The sequence below is a fragment of the Orcinus orca genome, chromosome 11 (assembly GCF_937001465.1).
Source record: "Orcinus orca chromosome 11, mOrcOrc1.1, whole genome shotgun sequence".
NCBI lineage: Eukaryota > Metazoa > Chordata > Mammalia > Artiodactyla > Delphinidae > Orcinus > Orcinus orca.
Window position 1 is genome coordinate 94796200 of NC_064569.1, and position 20692 is coordinate 94816891.

Consider the following 20692-nt stretch of genomic DNA (forward strand, 5'->3'; position numbering starts at 1 on the left):
CTAAACCTCCTCCTTGACCACTATGTCCCTCTCTCCTCTCCACTCTCTTCCTGAACAGACGGACCATGTGTGCTGTCACCACTGCCTTGCCTCCTGCTCACTCCTTGGCCTGTACGCTCACTGCCGGCGAATGCTCCTCTCTCCCCAGTCACCAGTGATGACCTCGTTCCAAACTAAGCTACTTCCCGGGCCTCAAACAAGCCGTATTCTGCCAGGGCTCCAGGCCACACTGCCCCCGCTGTCCCCTCTGCCTGGAATGTCCCTCTGCACCCTCTCTACTTGGCAAACTGACTCGATCTCCAGGTGGGCCCGAAACGTGTCGTCAGCCCCACCGCCATCCGCGTCCCTGAGAGAAGCCCATCTCGGACGGGCTCTCGCTGCCCCTGCCACACACCACTGTCCTACACTGTCCACGACAGAGCCGCCAGCTGGTCTGTAATGAATGTCACTGCAAACAGCAGCAGCCCTTCCCCGAGTCTCCCTGGGCGCCCAGGACTGTGCCGGGCCCTTCACAGCCATCGTCACCTGGGAGCCTGCAAACTGTCCCGAACGGCAGGTGGCTTGGCTACGACTTTACAGGGCCCTGGTCTTTCTAAGTACGTGGTGCCACACGTGCCTGGGAGCTAGACTCGGAAATCACTTGTGCACACGGCAGCCTTCTCCCGTCAGACTGAGCTCTCTGAGGGCAGCCGCAGCGTATTCTGTTCGTCTCTGTAACGGCAGGACTCACATAGGCCTGGGGCGTGGCTGACTGTCAGCAAACATTTACCAGACAGGCTGGCTGCAGAGTCCAGAACTGACCTTGGCCCAAACGCTGTCGTGGAATCTGGTGAAGGTCTGGGCAGGAAAACACTAACACAAGGTGAAGTGAATGCCAGGGCAAAGCAGGGAGTTAAAGGGGAAGAGGGCAGTCAGGGCACCTCCTCTGCGGGTGCAGATGAGGTCCCAGAAACCGGTCTCCTCTGAGCCAGGGCTTGGGCCCAACGTGGCTGCTTCGGGCCTACTCCTGTGCCCTCCCCTGCCCTGCCCAAAGACCTAGCTCACTCCTACGTGAGAGCACCTGAGCCTCCTGAAGGCACGGCCGCACCCCGGGGGCAGGTCTCAGGCCTGCGGCAGCCAAAGAAACATGTCTGTACCAGCAGTTACCAAAGTCTGAGGGAATCATGTGTGCACACCTGCCCGTGGCACACGAGGCCCTGCACGTCCTGGACTCTGTGGCCTCCCCCTCACATCTCGACACCTGCTTCCAGCTCCACGTGCAGGCTGCTCCTTCTGCCTGCTGCACATGCTTTCATTCCTACTCACCCTGCACCCCCACCTGGGCCTCAGCTCTTCTGACGCCGACGCCCGCTGTCGGGGCCGGGGGGGCGGCCTCCATCACCCCCATCTGGGCCTCAGCTCCTCTGACGCTGATGCCCGCTGTCGGGGCCGGGGGGGCGGCCTCCATCACCCCCATCTGGGCCTCAGCTCCTCTGACGCCGATGCCCCCTGTCGGGGCCGGGGGGGTGGCCCTCCATCACCCCCACCTGGGCCTCAGCTCTTCTGACACCGACGCCCGCTGTCGGGGCCTGGGGGGGCGGCCTCCATCTCACTCTCACCTGTTTCCTTGCCTGTATCTGCTCCTGGGCTTGAGCTCCGTAAGGACGAGGGGCTTGGTCTGCCTTGTGGGGCTGTGGCCCTAGCACCCTGCTTGGATCAATCGACCTTTACTGACTGAACTATCTGAGGAGAGTGCCAGGCTCCAAGAACAGATTTCACTAATGAAAAGAAACTGCAGGCACAGTTTCAAGGTCCCAGCGTCTCCATGTGCTCACACACACCACCCTGGACACCTACCTACCTTCTCTGGGAAAGAGGGACAAGCCCCTGTGCTCACAGAGATGGGAAGTGGACAGAGGCCTCTCTGTCACTGACGCAGTTATTTTGGCACGGCGCTGATCTGTGAGGCCACTGGCGCTGTCCCAGGCTCATAGGACCCGTTTATCAGGCTCTCATACTCTGTACCTCGGCTCCCCCAAGGCTAAGCAGGAAGTCAGGGAGCAAGCGGTCCAGAGCCCATGCCCTCTGCGCCCCGCCTTCAAGTCCACACGTGGTGGCCGGGCCTCCTCACCAATGATGGCTTCCTTCAGGCTAGACTCCACAGGCAGGATGTTCTTCTCCACCAGCTCCATGGGGCCAGGCCTCTGCGCAATCTTCTCGTTGAGGTCATCGGCCAGCCTGGCTCTCTTCAGCTTCAGCTGCTTGGCCTGCAGGGAAGGCTCAGCCGAGGTCTCTGCCCGTGGGAGAGAATGGAGCGCAGGAGGATATAGGAGTGAGGTGGTTCTGCCCTGGGAACTGCAGAGCAGCTCCCCTTCCCTCTGGGGAAGGAGCAGAGACCATGAGAACATAAATCAAGTGCCAGGCGGAGTACGGTGGCCTGGCCTGAAGTTTCACAAGGACAGAAGAAGGGGCCCCCGCTGTGGACAGTGTGTGGTCACGCGCAACAGTGGTCACTAGGCACAGGCTGGCCCAGACGACTCTCTGAGCTGGAGCTAGAGCTGAAAGAGCACCAGGCAATGGGTGGTGTCTCCTCTCCCTCAAGCTCGCTGCATTATGGGGACAATCCACCTCCCTGCTCTGGGCCTCAGGGTCTTCCTCTGCAAAGTGTGGGGTTCAGTCTAGGAAAGTCTTCTTCCAACCCCAAAGTGGTTTCAAAACCAAACAAAAAGTGAATAGATTCAAGCCAAAACCTTTCCTTCCCTAGAATGAGGAAAGAAGTGTGTGCGGGCAGGTGGAGTACGTCTGGGATGATCTTGCTTGTACTTCACAGGTGCTCCTGTAAATACTGAGTGAGTGAATGAATGGATGGATGGATAGATGAAGGAATGAATGAAAACAGAAAGTAAACACATTTAAGAACAGCGTTGGAGGAAAGGATTTCATACCGAGGTTTTATGAGATCCAGGGCCACGACATGGCCATAGAAAAAGGGAAGCCACCCCAAGAGAATGTGACTGTGCTCCTTTGGGAATTCCCAAAAGCCAGGGGTGGTTGCCCACAGCACTGCTGTTTTAACTGCGTTAAGGCTCTGGCTTACACTGTCAACTGAAACGGGAGTGATGAAAAAGAGGGACGACAAAACGTGGGTGGTGAAGGGGTGAAAACAGTGAGAATGAGGGTTTAGATGAAGAAGCATTTCCAATCTAACACACCTTCCAATATGTGCATCCTGACCAGCTCCGATCTCTCCGGCCGGGAACGAATCTTCCGCTTCAGGTAGTCCTCTGTCTATAGAAAAAACACACCAAGCAGCTCTCAGATCCAGGTCACAAGCTTATGGCATGAACAGGACCAAAAAGCAGCCGTGCCTTTAGTGGGTCACCTCTGCAGCCACCACAACCTCAGCCTGGAGACTGCAGGGTCCTGAGGCCTGGAAGGACGCGTCCATTTTCAGCGCACCTGCCAAGGGCTTCATCCATCTGTCAAGACCATTTGTCGCTCTGAGGCTGGACTAATATATTTTTTAATCTATTACTTTTTTTAAAAAAATCAATTTATTTATTTTATTTTTGTCTGCATGGGGTCTTTGTTGATGTACGCTGGCTTTCTCTAGTTGCGGCGAGCAGGGGCTACTCTTCTTTGCGGTGCGCAGGCTTTTCATTGCAGTGGCTTCTCTTGTTGCGGAGCACGGGCTCTAGGTGCACGGGCTTCAGTAGTTGTGGCACGTGGGCTCAGTAGTTGGGGCTTGCAGGCTCTAAAGCACAGGCTCAGTAGTTGTGGTGCACGGGCTTAGTAGCTCCACAGCATGTGGGATCTTCCCGGACCAGGGCTCGAACCCATGTCCCCTGCACTGGCAGGTGGATTCTTAACCACTGCGCCACCAGGGAAGTCCTAATCTATTACTATCATATGTTATGTTCATCAAAGAAAATTCAGAAAATTAGAAAGTAAAACAACAATAAAAATTTTTAATCATCCACCGTTAGTATTTGGGGATATTTGTTTCTAATCATTCTTCCATGCAAAAGATAAGTTTAATTTTGCAAAGCTATAATCATACTGAATATAATTTTATACCTTATTTCAAAAAACTTGGCACTGCCTGGTACCATGAGCATTTTCCATGCACTCTGAATGGCTGCTGAGTACTAATTTTGATACGTGGTGTCATAGCTCTAGTTCCTTAACGTCTCATGTCCTCATTTCTGCACTTCTGAGACGCCAAGCAAATTAAACCATTCCCTCAACAGTCTCAGAGCCAGCCCACTGCCCGGCGCTCACATTATAATGTATATATGACCCCGGATTTGTCTGACTCTAGAGCCTGTGCTCTTAACCTTTGCACCAGAATTTTACAAACCATAGGTCAAGACCATTAGTGGGTCAGGACCAGCACAGAATAGGGTAGGATAGGACAAGACAGGACAGGACAAGACAGAGCAGAGTAGGGTAGAGTAGAATTGAATAGAAAATAAAGTATCAGAGCATACTGCATGCCTGCAGCAAGGTAAAGACTTGCTCCTTGGACTGGCCTTGGTGCTCTGACTGGTCAGCTCTGTGCCAGCCCCAGGGTGGTGCTGAGCTCTCCAGGAGATGGCTTACAGTGGCCGCGGGTTCAGAGCCTATCACCCATCTGCAGTGGGCAGAAGTACTGCCATGACTGCCAGAGAAGATGGCAGAACAGGTGTCGTACACTGCAGGTCTTCACAGACAGCAGAGGGAGGCATACGGTACTGATGAAGAAAACACCTGGAGTCCACACCCCAAGGTTTAAATCCCAGTAAGTTGCCACTTATTAGCTGGACAAGTTAGTTAACCTCTCTTAACTGCATCTATTAAGATAAAGATAATAACACCTAATTCATAAGAGCTGATGTGAACATAAACAAGAAAAGGGTATAATTTCACATATAAAAGTACTCAGTAAACTAGTAGCTGTACTAATTAGTTCGTATTTACTCCTTGCTTTGGAGAAGCAGGCCAGGAAATGGTGCCAAGTCTTAAGACTGGGTTGAGGGCACAGGCAATGACATTCCTTTTCTCTCTGCTGTATTCTCTCATCCTCCCAGGCACTGAAACAGTACAGCTGGTCACTCCTTTGGTTCCCAGGACCTGTGGCCTCATTCTTCCCACTCACTCTAAGAATTAATCATAATTTTCCTTAGAAATTTGTTAAAAATAAAATAAAGACAGAAGATAGTAAGATAAATCTCAGAGGTAAGTATTTCAGTCTCTGAAAGAGCTGTGGGTCTTAGGGAGCCCCGGCCTATGATCCTCCATCTGGGGAAGCTCTCTTCCCTTGTCTTTTACATAAAAGAGAAAAGTGAAGGGGCTGAGAGGGGGAAGCATGTTCTGGCGAATTCCCCATCTCCGCCCACACTGGGCAGCAGAATATCCCCTGAGGCCCCCGAGGGAACTGAAACCGAGGGGGACAGGGCAACAAGCCAGGTGCTGCAGTGTGAACCTGAGCTCAGAGGGACCCAGCTTCTGCTTCCATGGCCTCAAGTGGACCCTGGCTGCTCAGGGGCACACGGAGACCAGTAAGGTTTCCATGCCCATTCTGGAGAGGTGTGGGCAGTGTGGCCAGACAGGAGGGACCACCACTCAGCAAGCTTTTCCGTGGCTGGTGGTCGTGTCCTAACAGCTACAAAAGGCTAAGTGGAATTAAAGATGGGAAAATACTAGTGGTCTCCAAACCAAAAGAAGGGAGGTGACCATTACATACCCTTGAACGTACTAAAGGAAGAAACTCATTGTGATCATGGCCCATATCATCACACTGGGAGACGCTCGGGTGGGGATGAAGCAGAAAAGCCAGAGCTTTCTATTTAGAAACATAAGGCCAGGGCTGACCCTGGAGGCAACGCTAGACTGGAAGGAAGATGACAGCAGCACAACAGGCTCTGAAAATGCTCTTAGGAATCCTTGGGAAGCAAGGTGCCTTACCCTGGCCCGCTCCAAGCTCCTTCTCTGCTCATGAAATGCAGCTGGACTTTTCAAAGCTGTTGGGAGAAGAATGATAAAAGAATTACTTTATAGTGAAGCATCATGTCTACTGCTACAATTTACAGTGGAGAAGGTATCTTAAATTCAAGTTAATTTTAGCAGTACTATTAATATCAGCTGAAGTGAAGAAGAAAACGGCACCTGAGTAAGCACATATCTTTATGGTTCAGCTACCCCATCAAAACAATTCTGGTTACTTTGTTCCTAATGGGAACAGTCACTGCCTAAGCTTGGGCTCTGTAAGGTGCACCCAAGGAACCTAACTTTAATATAATCCTTATGGAGCAGTCAACTCTCCAAGAATGCCCACTGGGGCTCCCTTTACCCTCGGGGAGACCGGGACACAGAGCAGAGCTGCAAGTTGGGTCCACCCACTTTCCTTCTCCAACCTCATCAGGAATCGCAAAGTGACCGAACTGTTTGAATGAGGCAGTTAAACCAAAAAGACATTGCATCTACTTGGGTGCCATTTCCTTCTTCGGTTCAGCTGGTATTAATAGTTCTGCTAAAATTAACTTGAATTTCATCTTGAAGGACTAAAAGAACTTCACCATGATTGTCTGGTTAACCTTGGTGCACACAACCAGCAGCTGACCAGAGGCTCACTGTGTCCCCCATCATGGACCCGGCTCTTTTCTGGGGCTACCACCACATGGCCACAGCTCGCAACTCAGCAAAGCACACCGAGGGTGGGGAGACCAAAGCAGGACCCTCTACAAATGCAGCGCTGTGAAGAGAGTCTGTGTCAAAAACTCAGCAGATAATGAGTTGGGACACCCTGAGGATGAGAGGGGAAAAGGCCTGACTCACTTCAAGTTGGGAACAACAGCAGTAAGAGAGAAATTCATAAGACCGTGGTCAGTTTCACTTCTGCTGCCCTAGAATTTCAGAGCAGCTGTGAAACTGTGTGTGCAGATAACTTTTGCTGGGCTGCTGGCTGTGGTAGGAGTGCAGGGGTAAGGAGACGCTAAAAGTAGCCAGAGCACAGATATGACCCTATCCTGCCTGGGCCTTTGTGCTTCCTCCCCCCATCCCACCCCCAGGGGCTGGGCCTCAGGAGCAGCAGTCCCCAAAGAAAGCTCCAAATGTCACTGCAGTACTTCTTTTTTTCTCTTTTTTTTTTCCTAATATTAAAGTAAAAAAGAAACCCATTTTAAAAGATCAGTTGGAAGTACCCTATCTTCTAACGGCAGGGGGAGCGCTAGATTTAACAAATAATCTCTAAGGAAAACCAGCACAGGCTCCCTCTCCAAGCTACCAGAGCATTCCAAAGCATGACCCAGGCCATCCCAGCTCTAATCTGAAGGTCTTGGCATCTCAGTGGGTAAGCAGACAGCCCCTGCACCTGCTTCTACTGAGTAAGGCTGGTTCAACTCCAAAATCAGCCTCCAAAAGTCCTGATATGCAGAGTGTGATGGACCAGCAGGGAATAAACACACAACCTTGCTCTAGGAGCGCTTATCACATGGATGAGACGAGAAGCACTAAGAATCAAAGCAAAACTCAGTGTCCGCCCCCCACCCCCAGCTGCCTTTCTGCCTTAGTTTTCTCCACAGCTCATCACCGCCTGACACCCTGGATGGTCATACTGCATCTCTCTGTATTCACTGCCAGCCTCCTACCACCACAATAAGCTCCTCTGGGCACGGCAGGGGGTTTGTCTACTTCTTTCTGACAGTACCCCCGCCATGGAGAGCACATAAGTCATTCAATGAATTAATGAATATTCTATAAGGAACGGATACAAAGTGTACACTGGTGACAGGAAAACTAGAGGATCCTGTGAGCTCTAAACTTTCATTTGTACAGCCAGAATTAGGCTCTCATCTTGGTTCAAAACTTCACAGAAGTCCCAGATATAAAAGCAAGACATGTGCATGCCTGTCCTGGGTTCCACTAGTTACCGCTGGTGTGACACGGGGAATGACTGCTTTTCAGGTCTCATTTTCTTCTTCTGTCAAGTCCGCCCACCTCCCAGAGCTCCTGTGACAACCGAAGGAGAGTGAAAGGGCTCTGCAGCCAGTGGTGCCCTCACCAACACATTTAGGGTGCTGCTGTCATCACGTGCAGTGATTTGGTTGAAACAGGGGTTAGATTCCCACACGGGCCAGCTAGTTCCTACACCACGGTCACAGATAATCTGGCTAAACACCAGTCAGCGTGCAACGACCTACACTGGCTATCCTAAGGGGTAAGGCACAGATCCAGCTTCTGGGAAAACAACTCACAAAGCGCAGAATTTCTTGATGGAAGGGGAGTGTAACATTTTCATGTACAACGAGGATGTTGCACCATGAGTGGGGATAAGTGACAGGTGAACTGGCTGTACTGTATGTGACTTCCTGCTTTCCACTGGGTTAAGGAAATTTTTGCATAATAGCGAGGATGCCTACCTTCTGTGGTGGGCATGGTTCTAAATACTTTAAAATGTTACCTAATTGAATACTCCTATTGATTCCATGTGATGTGTAATATTTCACTGTACAGATGAGGACAGGCTCAGAAAGGGTAGGAAAGGCAGCAAGTGGCAGAATAGGATCATAACCTAATTCTCTCTCACCCTTAAGTCAGAGTTCTTTCCCTCCTCTGGGTTGGCTCCTTAACTTCTTCAAAAAGTGGAGAATGACCCCACTGGATGGGAGGCAAGGAGGCCTCAATGACCTGCAATGCTTAGATGTAGGGCTGAGGGCAGGTCATGTGGAAAGGCCAGCTCGACCACAGTCCTGAGCACAAACATGTGTAAGGAAGGCTCAGAAGAGGGGTGCAAAGTACACAAAGCAGGTACACAAAGCCACGGTTTCAAACCTGGGGCTCACCATGGAGCTTAAGGTGCAGCCTTCAGCACTGATACTAGGAGACGAGCCTGGAGGTGGATGAGAAGACCAGAGCAGTTCACCAGCTGCTCAGAGCTTGGGCAAAAGAACCAGAAATGAAGCCCAAGAAAAGAATTCAAAACAATAATTACTGATTCCAAAAGACTGTTTCATTTTATAACAACAACATTATAATTGAATCCTCTTAACAACCATGAGGTAGGCACCACTATTCCAATTCTATACGTGAGGAAACTAACACTGCAGTAACCTGTGAGGTCACTCACCGAGTGGCGGACCCCAACCCAGGTCCAGCTCTGTCTCTCTTTCTCCCTTTGTGACAAGTGTGTAGGCTTCTATCAGCCCTTGAAGAGCCCACTCACTTTGTGCTGCTCTCTCCCCACGTCTAATTCTGCTCCGTGACAGCAAGTTCAGCGATTTCAAGAGCCACTTCCAACATGTGAAAGGAAGAGGGAGCAATGACCAGGTGTCTTGTACGGGCTTCAGTCAGGACTCCTGGAAGGCGCTTCCCAGGCCCATCTGGGGAAGCCTGGAGCTGGGGCAGCCAGTGCTCTCGGTAGGTCGGGGTTTGGGGTGGAAAGGCACTCCTATACATGTCTGGCCAGCTCTGTTAAAAGCTGCAGCCGGGGAGGGTAACCTAGTGAAGAGATTAGGGGTGATAAAGGTAAGCCCTGGGCTTTCTTGATGTAGAAGCAGGTGGCAATGTATAGTCAAAGTCACAAGCTTCCACGCTAAGGGAATGAGACACAAGGAAGTACAGCAACGCAGAAAATAATTTAAAAGTTTAGGCCTCTACTAGCTGTGGAAAATCCCCAAAGGCTCGAAGCTAACCCATAGACATGTGTCTGAGTAGGAGGGCGGCATTCACCTTGGACGCGCACGCCCTCTCTCGCTGCCTTAATGCTTTGCCAGAGGAGCCAGGGCACTGCTCACTCGGAAATTTTATTTTCCCAGAAACTCCTAGAAGGCAGTCTCTGAAAGAGAAGCCCCGCCAAACCAATGCAAACCCAAGAACTGTGCACGTTGTTTATGAGAATATACATTTTTGGTGTCAGAGGGCACCAAAACTTGATCCTCTACTCCCACCCTCCGGGAGCTGGTTTCCTGGAACACTTGCGCGGCTTTGCGTGAACACAGGGGGGTGTGCAAACAGGTGCTCAAACGAAAAATAACCAAGCCCCCCCCCCCCACGGAAATCAAATGAACACAAGTGGCTAAGAGGTGTGGTGCTCTTAGTCACAGTTTCGGTTCTAGATGTGGGCCCCGCCCCTGGCTGCCTCTAACCCCCGATTTAACACTCTGTTCCCTCTCTCCAGCGCCCATCTTCTTTCTCCCCTTACACATTTGCTACCTTAATTAAGTGAGGTCATTTGTGAACTAAAAAGAGAAAAACTGTTTCAATTTCCTTTTTCAAAACACACTGCCATCCACTTCCAGGGGGAGTTCGGTGCTGTGCTGGGTGTGATCTGATCAGACGGAGCGCTGTGATCTGATCTAGCACCGAAGCGCGAACATAAGGAGCCTTAAAAACCAACCTAGCGGGGCTTCCCTGGTGGCGCAGTGGTTAAGAATCCGCCTGCCAATGCAGGGGACACGGGTTTGAATCCTGGTCCGGGAAGATCCCACATGCCGCGGAGCGGCTGGGCCCGTGAGCCACAATTACTGAGCCTGCGTTCTAGAGCCCGTGCTCCACAACAAGAGAAGCCTGTGCACCACAATGAAGAGCAGCCCCCGCTCGCCACAACTAGAGAAAGCCTGCGCGCAGCAACAAAGACCCAAGGCAGCCAATAAATAAATAAATAAATAAATAAAAAGAGAGTAACTTAAAAAAAAAAAAAAAACCAACCTAGCACATGAATGTAGTGCTTTCCCATCACCAGCCCCAAATTTAGTTCAACATGTAGGCAAGTGAAAGCCTCCTAGGAGCCACAAAGCAGTTCTGGAAATGCATCTCAGCAAGAAGGATAGCAACAAACCACAGATATTCATTTTCTCATCATTATCATTAAGGAATATTTATTAGGTGCCTGGGTCTGAATGTCACTTTATTAGGTGCCGACATAGTAAAAATGATCATTCCCATACTATGCTAGAATTAAGCTCACGGCCAATTCTGTATTCAGAGGAACTCAAAGGCTATAAACACAGGACAGCTAACAGAGATCAACAGACTGCCATGGGCTAAGGAGCCCTTCTTCCAGGCAAGCCTGCTGGATTTCTCTGTTCCCTGTAGAAGCAGCAGGCATACGCACAGTGCATCTCTGGGGGCTGTGTCTGTGTGTGGTAACAAACATACTTAACAACTCAGGTGGGAAATCAGAACTACGTCCATTCATCCATCTATCTAATAAATAATTCTTAAGCAACTGCTGTGCTAGTTACTGAGGACAAGCATGTACAGGATGGAGTCCCAGCCCTCAAAGGCAGCTCAGGGTCCGGTCAGGGAAAAAGACAAATAATTACAATACAAGATGGAAGCATAGTTGTAGAGGTAATTTAAAGTGCTACGTAAGACAGAAGAGGCAAAATTCTGCCTGAGGAAAGAGTGTGTGAACTGTCTGGGTAGATTTTACAGAGAAAACCCAAATGAATGGAATAGAAACACCACAGGCAGACAAGGAAGGTCATCTAAGAGCGTGACAAGTTCTAGGGACTACAAGTGGTCTGATGTGGTGGGACCAGGGTGTTCACATGGGGATCATGAGGCTTGGGGGGGCGGGGGGCAGGGCCTGCATCTGGGGAGCCGGGGAAGACATGTTCTCTGTTCTTCCCACTAAGTACAAATAAACACTCTGGACCTTACATAAATAGGTTCTGAAAGGTGGAGGGAAGGTGGCAGACTGACTAGGGACCTTGGAACCCAAAGAATGACACAGTGGCGAGTCCCCTGAGTTTCCTTTTTGCCTTACATCCCAGACTTGGAGCTGAAGAAGCTGGCAACCTGGAAATGCCAATGGAAGCGGACAAAAAAGCCCCAACAAAACCTACTCTCGCTAGCCACAGGACCAGGAAAAGGGCAGCCTAGCAAGAGAAAAAACTTAAGACAGTAATCATTCTACTCCAGACAGACAGCACGGTGAAAGCCCCACCCTCAACAGGAAAGGCCAAGTGGGAGGCTAGACTTTCACCCTTACGAGGCTGTAATGAAGCACCCCAACACCCCTGCCAGGTGGTGTCAAAGAAGGCCAAGTAGGAGGCTGCCCCCAGCCCAAGGAATAAGCGGAGACCAAGTGGGGAGGCCTGGACTTACACCCCCTCTAGCAGTAAGGAGATTCCCCCCCTCCCCCCGCTGAGGTGGTGTCACGGGGAGGACTGGTGAGGTGTCAGGACTTTCACCATTACAAGGTCACCTCCACCCACAAAGAAGTTTAACATCGTGTCATCCAAGCCCTGGAAGGAGAGGAAAAAGACGGGTTGGAAGAGTACTTAAAACTTCCCAAATTTGGCAAGAGACATAAGTCTTCAGAGACTGAAGAAGCTGAGCAAACCCCAAACAAGTTAAACCCAAAGCAGTTCACCCCGGGATACATCAGAATTAAACTTTTGAAAACTAAAAACACAGAAAAACACTTGAAAGCAGCCAGAGGAGAAACAATTTGAACGACAAAAGATTTCTCATCAGAAACCATGGAGGCCAGAGTTACCACATTAACCAGGCGAGTGACATGATCAGAACCACATGGAGGGGTGGGGAGTTATTTCTAACTTTATGTTTTATGTTAAAAAATGGAATGAAGACGTGGCACATATACACAATGGAATATTACTCAGCCATAGAAAGAAACGAAACTGAGCTATTTGTAGTGAGGTGGATGGACCTAGAGTCCGTCATACAGAGTGAAGTAAGTCAGAAAGAGAAAAAAATACCGTATGGTAACACATATGTATGGAATCTAAAAAAAAAAAATCGTTCTGAAGAACCTAGGGGCGGGACAGGAATAGAGACACAGGCCTACTAGAGAATGGACTTGAGGACATGGGGAGGGGGAAGCGTAAGCTAGGACGAAGTGAGAGAGTGGCATGGACATACATACACTACCGAATGTAAAATAGATAGCTAGTGGGAAGCAGCTGCATAGCACAGGGAGATCAGCTCGGTGCTTTGTGACCACCTAGAAGGGTGGGATAGGGAGGGTGGGAGGGAGGGAGACGTAAGAGGGAAGAGATATGGGGATATATGTATAACTGATTCACTTTGTTATAAAACAGAAACTAACACACCATTGTAAAACAATTATACTCCAATAAAGATGTTAAAAAAAAATTAAATGAGCAGAAACATACCTGGTAATTGGTATATATTCATTTCACCACTCATGTCTGCACTCACATGGCTCCCCCCTCTTCCCTGCACCCCCTTTTAACTTTGAATTTTTTTTTGAAACCTACAAAAACACTGAAAGAGCAAGTAGTAAATGACCCTATAACTCTGACCTAGATTCACCAGTTATCTTTTAGCCATATTTGTTTTCCCTCTCTCCTGTACACACATGCACATACACACAATTTTGTTTATTTAATCACTTGGAAGTGAGTTGCAGACACAGTTGTCCCTTGGTATCTGCAGGTGACTGGCTCCTGGATGCCCCACGGACACCAAAATCCATGTACCAAAATCTTGTATAAGGATGTTCAAGTTCCTTATACAAAATGGCGTAGCATTTGCATATAAGCTATGCACATTCCCCCATATACTTTAAATCATCTCTAGATTATTTATAATCCCTAATACAATGTGATGGCTATGTAAATAACTTCCAGTACGTGGCAAATGCAAGTTTTGGGAACTTTCTGGAATTTTTTTTTCCAAATATTTTCCATCTGCGGTTGGTTGAACCCACATATTTAGAACCTGTGGATACGAAACCTGCAGATACAGAGGGATGACTATCAATCACATTTCATCCCTAAATTCTTCAATATGCATTTCCTAAGAAGAAAGACATTCTCTTATCTAACTAAAATATCTTTATCACACCTCAGAAAATTAGTATTAATCCAATAATATAATCGAATTTGCAGTCCATGTTGGAATTTCCTCAATTGCCCGTCAAATGTCTTATAGCGGTTTGGATTTTCCCCCTTAATCCAAGATGTAATCAAGAATCATGCACTACATTTCATAGTTGTCTCCTCGGTCACATTTTGAAACAGTACTCCTGCCTTTTGCACTTTTCCTGACACTGACTTAAGTATACAAACCGGCTTGTCTTGTGGAAAGAATGTCCTATATTCTGAATTTGGCTGTTTCCTCGTGATTAGATTTAGGTTAAACATTTTTGGCAGGAAGACTACATAGCTGATGTGTACTTCTTAACATCAGGAGGCACACACAGTACCATGCTGCCCAACCACTGACAGTGCTGAAAGCATGAAAGGTGACACCAGATCTCTCCATCCTAAAGGTAGCATTTCCCCTTTTGTAATTAATACATAATCTGTGGGGTAACATTTTGAGGCCTTGTGAAAATCCTGTTCCCTAAGCACTGCTTACCTAATGGTTTTAGCATCTATTGATGATACCTGCCTGAAATCAAGTATTACATTGGGAATTGCAAAAGAGTAAGAATTGCATTTTTACAAGATCACTCTAGTAGAGATCAAGAGGCCATTCAGAAGAATAAAATGGAGTGACCGGGTAAATGGTTATACCATTAACACTCCCAGAGAGGGTATACAGAAGGAGTAGGCCTGGGACAGGGTGGGACAGATGGTGTTTAGTTTGGGACATGCTGAATATGAGCTAATTGTGTGACATCCTATCAAGAGATGTGCAAGTGGTATGTGTGTGTACTTGCATGTGTGTATATATGTACATATGCTTATATGTGTATGTGTGTGCATACGGCATCATCTAGGGATAATGTAATATACGTTATGGTGAGACAGAAGAAAATACTTCCCAGGATGAATCTTAAGAGACTCTCAGAATTTAAGCATAGGTGACGGACAGAGCCCAGCAAAAGAACCTGAGAAGGTTCATGGGGGTGGGAGAAGGCCATAAAGATATAGAGACTCGGCTTCAAGAAAAAGGGTGTATGTAGGTAGAAAGAGAGAGATGTTAATAGTGGGCAGGTCAGATAAAATATGGCTTGCAAAGTTTCCAGAGGATTACTCATGCTTAGGACACAGCCAGAGGTCTCGGAGCTATGCTGGTGAGTTGGTGGAGATGGGGACCAATCACAAGAGGCAGAGGAGTAAGAGTGAGGGTGGGGTCCAGAGGTGTGTGTCCCCTAAGGGGTTAAGACCGCTAACTGTTGGTTACTCACTCCCAACAAGTATTAATTGAGAGCCCACATGTCCGTTGGTGCTGGGATATCCTTGTTCTTCCCTAGTGAAGAACGATGCATCAGACAAATAAACACCTAACACACTAGGAGGTGGTGCATGCTCTGAAGAAACATAAAGCAGGGTATGGGCGACAGAGGGTGACAGGGCAGGACTTTACATGCAGTGGTCAGGGAAAGACTTTCTAATGTGATGTTTGAGCCAAGACCTGGAGGAAAGGAATGAGCCCTGCAGGCAAGGAGAAGAGCAAGTGCAAAGGCCCTGGGTGGGAACCTGCCTGAGAGACAGAGGGACCTCAAGCAGGACAGGCTGGCAGAGCAGGGTGAGCAAAGAGGAGAGTGGGAAGAGACGCTGTAAGAGGGGGAGCCGCAGAGGGCCCTGCAGGACTTTGGACTTTACCCTGTTCTCAAGTAGAAATAGACGGAATGAAACAGGGAGAAGAAATAAAGCAGGATTGTGCCTGTCAACCGTGCTGTTGACAAAAAGGCTCCTGAGGGTAACGTAAATAAAAAGATCTGCTGCAAATGGTTTCCCTGTTTTCCCCCTGCTGTTTGCACAGCATGCTGGGAATTACCTTACTTGAGCTTCTTAGTACCTGCTATTTCCTACACTTTATAAAGGAGAACTGACTTGCCTGGGATCACATCCTAATTAACGGCAGGACAAAGGCCTCTGGTTCTTCTGATTCTAAAATTCAGATCTTTTAATTTATGTATATTTCAGCATAAGCCAGGTAGGAGGAGGAGTGGGAGTGGGTCAGAGAAAAGATACTTCTCTGATCAGGCATCTTTAAAAAAAAAAAATTGATAGTTACAAAAAAATAACAAACAGTGATTTTAATCTGATCTTTTACATTTTGCTTTCTTCTCCTCGCTATTCCTCTGCAAAGAAATGCTGCCTTGTCATTTGCTCCAATATTGGCAATGGTTCTGAAGGGAGGGAGGGAAGGGAAGAAGGGAGGATTTCAGATATAACCTCAGAAAATGTCAAGGGGTACACATTTTCCCATCCCTTTTCCCATCAACCCTCTCTCAAAGGGGTCAACATAGCAGAAGAGGGAGTCACCGTATAATCAAACTCCTTCCAAAGTTAACTGAGTCTTTTGCCACATCCCGTGGCCCTAGCACAGAAGTTTGTCACACAGCTCCAGGAAGTTCATTAACTCCGCCAAACTGACCACAGACATGGTGCAAGGCCATATGAGAGGCAGGCAAGGCAGGCTTTTCCCAGCATTGGAGGCAAGGGGTCATAAGCTGTCTGTACTCAATCATTTTATATGCAGTAGCCTCAACTGTCTTAGAAATTCATCAACTCTTGAATCACGTGGATAGGACTATCCTGTACTTCAGAACTCCTGGCGAGAAGACAGTAACAATATTCTACGCCGTCACTAAAAATGAAAAGGGGAATGATGCCAGCAGCCCTTGGTCCAGTGTTTCTCCGAGTGTGGTTCCAGAACCACACTTGCATTAGAAAGTCTCTGGAGGGCAAGAATCTCTATGTAATGCAGAGATCCCAGAGCTTCAAGAATTTCAATCTTTAGTCAGCTCTTCAAGGAGGCTGGTGCCAATAAAATTTGAAAACCATTGTTTCCCTAGTCCAAAAGGCAGGGGAAAGGTGACACTGCAGATGAGAAAGTAAGAATTTTTATTTGCTCATTCTCCACCACCAGGGGCTAAGTGACTAAAAAGTACACCTAGTTAAGGACTTGATAATTTTTCGGAAGAGCTAACTCAAAATTGCAACTCTGATGCCTGTGTAGGTGTCCACAAATTGGTAGAGTTTAATCTCCTGAGCTCCTTTCAGGACCACTGCTTCGAGGTGCAAAGTATGTATTTCTGAGAGTCAGAGGATCAGGGCTTTTTGCCATCTTCCTCACACCCTGGCGAGGGCCTCATTCAGCTGGGATGGATTCCACACCCTGCTGTTTGTATTCGGGCCTGGCAACACACTCAGTGGAAGGCAGCTACAGAAATGTAGTCCTTGGTCTTAGCACACAGCAGGTGAGGAGCACAGAGGTTGGCTGTGTCACTGATGTGTAAGGGTTTACAACAGCATTAGGGGAATGATTTTTCTTGGGATTCCACATCCAGGCAGAGGAGGGGCCCTTAACCTGGGACACACTATACCAGCTTTAGAGTATCTATGAATCCCTGGAAACTGTGTGCTGAATTTTGGGTACTTGCTTGGGCAACTGTCTAGTGAGAGGATGTGTAAGATTTTCCAAGGAGCATCAATGGCACACACACACACACAAAATCAAGAACCTCTGATTTAACTAAGCGTTATTAGGACAGAAGTGAAAAGATGCCCATGGCCTTCAAGCCAGCAGACAAGAGCAGCAACTTGGAAGCAATTTTAATAGAGGGTTTAAAAATGATGGAGCTACTCTCACATACAACCCCTCCCCACTAACTTTCACCTTTCCCCACCAACTGTAGTTCCTGATCTAACACTGTTTTCAATTTTAATATTTACAAAGCTGAAATTTTGAAAGTACATCAAACTATCATCATGAATTCCTCTGTCAATAAGAATCATTAGACCATGACTTTCAGGAATTAGCATGGGGTTCAGAGCCAGAAGACCTGGAGTGGATCTACCTCTGTCTTTTAGTGGTGCTGTGACCTTGGGCAAGTCACATGACCCCTCTGAGCCTCAGTATTCTCATTGGCAAAGTGGCAATTATATAATTTGCCGTGATGACTCCTAGCATCAAAGTGAAAGTGCTCTGCCATCTGCTAGAAGCTCTGGTTAATAAGCGTTTGGCACTGTTACTGTTTTAACTTTTTCTTCTGTGCCATCCTCCTTCTGAAGAGAACAGCGTGGGTGTGGAGTCATGCTGAGAGCTAACTGGGGTTGACTTCCATTTTTTGTCTTTCTGTTTTTATCTGTCATACCAAAATGCCTGCAAAAATAACCTGCAATTGTTGACCATTAACCAAAGAGTTGTGTCAACAGTCCAGGGACTGGCCATGACAACAAAAACCAGAACTAAGTTCATGTGAATCAAAGAAAGAGCTTGGGTGATGGGGTATGGGGAAGGGATCATGCACTCTGGGGCAAGCACGGGTCCAAACTGACAGGCAGAAAACGTGCTTCAGCCATATCCTGTTTTGGCACTTGGGCTGTCACCCCTACCCAAACCATCAGGGAAGCCAACTACCAGGAATGAATGTTAAAAATGGAGACTCAAGGATGCTAATCTTTTCCTTTATAGAAGTGCAAGCTGCTCCAGAATCTTCAACCTTGACCCACTGATGGTGAAAGAGACTCAAGACTGGGACAAAAAAGTCATAGCACAATCCTGCATGGCATGAATATCAACAAGTACGGTGAATTCCAAAAGGCTAAAATATCAGGGGTCTAATATTTTGAATTTGGCCTTCCAAGTTTCTCTTTGACATGTATGCCAGCCATATTTGTATCTGCCTTTCACACCATAGCCCAGCCTAATACTCCAGATCAGTCAATTATCATTCCAATATACACTCCTTGCTCAAGCATACACATATACCCCTTTTTGAAGCCCCATAATCAATACACCTAAGTCATCTGTTTAGATACAAGCTCCAAATCACCTTTGCCCTTCTGCAAATAACATCCCACTAGGCTGAAGGATTTTAAATCACTGCCATCATCAGGTATCTATCAGGGCTCCCCTTGAGTACATAATTCTTTAGGATTTTTATCGTTTAAGTAAAATTAGTGCGTAGTTTCAACAAGTGACTTTATTAACTCCTTTACTTCACTTATTATCTTGCAAAGATGTTAGCCTTGGATATCTCAGACATGTTGAGAACTAATTATTAAATGAAAGTGAATACCTATTACACTTTTTAGATATTAAACTGTATCAAGAACCTGTATCAAGAAGATTACTTTTGATGGTCTGTTCAAGAGAGCTCCCTGTGGGAGTCTTCTTTGGATTCAGCAATGAATACGCTCAGAACATACAACTCATTCTAGGGTCTATCTTAGGATTAGTTAGCAACTGGACAAGGAAGAGGTTCTATGCTAGTCACTGACCACTGACATAGGAATACACACTTCTGATGACCTACATCAGCTGGAAGAGAGATGAGGATGCTGACATATATCAGAAAGGCAACGTAAAATACCAAGGAGTGACGTGCCCAGCTGGTCTTCTCCTGAGATGTAAGAGAAGATTCCTGAGGCCATATGCCTAACCAATTTTCTCTCAGCTTCAAATCTAGGGATCAGGTTAGCTCTAATCCTGGAACACATGTTTTACCATGGTGTTTTTTTTTTAAAGATTTGTTTTTATTTATTTATTTTGGTTGCGCCAGATCTGAGTTATGGCACACGGGGTCTTTTAGTTGCGGCATGCAGACTTCTTAGTTGCAGCATGCGAACTCTTGATTGCAGCATGCATGCAGGATCTAGTTCCTCAACCAGGGATTGAACCCGGGCCTCCTGCACTGGGAGCATGGAGTCTTACCCACTGGACCACCAGGGAAGTCCCTACCATGGTGTTTATCAAATGCCATTGAAACTTGGGATTCAACTACAGTTAAATGGTAACATTCCGGTGCTGAGGATACACCATCTCAGACAGGCAGAGTTCTCTTTCTCTGCTTCTTTAAAAAAAAAAAAAAAAGTTACGCTGTACATCTGAAACTAATATAATGTATGTCAATTACATCTCAATTAAAAAGAAAAGGGAAAAAAAAACTACCTCTTTCATCCAGAGATATCTATGTATCTGAAAAAGCCAAGTGGACCACACTAACAGCTGTGAGACTGAGCATCTGAGAGAAGCACGAGCCCGAGGGCCCCAGGTGGACTGGAGAGGTGGGAAAACTGCAGGCTTTGGGGAGGCCTTTTCTTTTTTTCTCTTTTATAAATTTATTTATTTGTTTTATTTGTGGCTATGTTGGGTCTTCGTTGCTGCACGCGGGCTTTCTCTAGTTGCGGCAAGCAGGCGCTACTCTTCATTGCAGTGTGCAGGCTTCTCATTGTGGTGGCTTCTTTTGTTGCGGAGCACAGGCTCTAGGCGCGGGCTTCAGTAGTTGTGGCTCGTGGGCTCTAGAGCACAGGCTCAGTAGTTGTGGTGCACGGGCTTAGTTGCTCCGCAGCATGTGGGATCTTCCCAAACCAGGGCTCGAACCCATGTCCCCTGCATTGGCAGGCGGATTCTTACCCACTGCGCCACCAGGGAAGTCCCGAGGGAGGCCTCTTCTGAGCTGCTGCCAGAAAGGGGCGCTGGTCAGATCCTGTCCAAACTTCTTTGGCTCACAGGAAAAGCTGTTCAGAGACTACCACACAGAGCTTCTAGCAACTCCCAAGTGGACTAGAGCACATGGGAAACGGCCAAGGCCCAGGTGAGGATCTACTCTCACCCTAGCCCCACCCAAACTCATAATCTACACAGAATCCTTTGAGACAGAATGTCTCGGACCATGGCAAAAGCAAAAGAAATGACATTTCCTCGAAGCCTACAATTTTGTCATCTTCAATCTTTGTAAGATTTACAAAAAGGGGGATGGGTGGCAATTCAGCCTCAAACTAGACCCTCTTCTGCTCTGGAATCACCAGTGTCCCTGCCAGTGAACATTTCTGTC

The 20692-nt window shown here is 47.7% G+C and overlaps 1 protein-coding gene across 7 annotated transcripts in view; it reads right to left on the minus strand.

Moving 5' to 3' along the window:
- MRTFA (myocardin related transcription factor A) overlaps nt 1-20692 on the minus strand; it is a 199576-nt gene that overhangs the window by 12683 nt on the left and 166201 nt on the right. For all 7 annotated transcript variants that reach the window (XM_049693907.1, XM_049693909.1, XM_049693908.1 and 4 more), the window contains 3 exons: nt 5926-5981; nt 3192-3267; nt 2111-2272 (listed from right to left, as the gene is read on the minus strand). In XM_049693907.1, coding sequence (XP_049549864.1) covers nt 2111-2272; nt 3192-3267; nt 5926-5981 — 294 coding nt within the window. The remainder of the gene's footprint in view (nt 1-2110; nt 2273-3191; nt 3268-5925; nt 5982-20692) is intronic.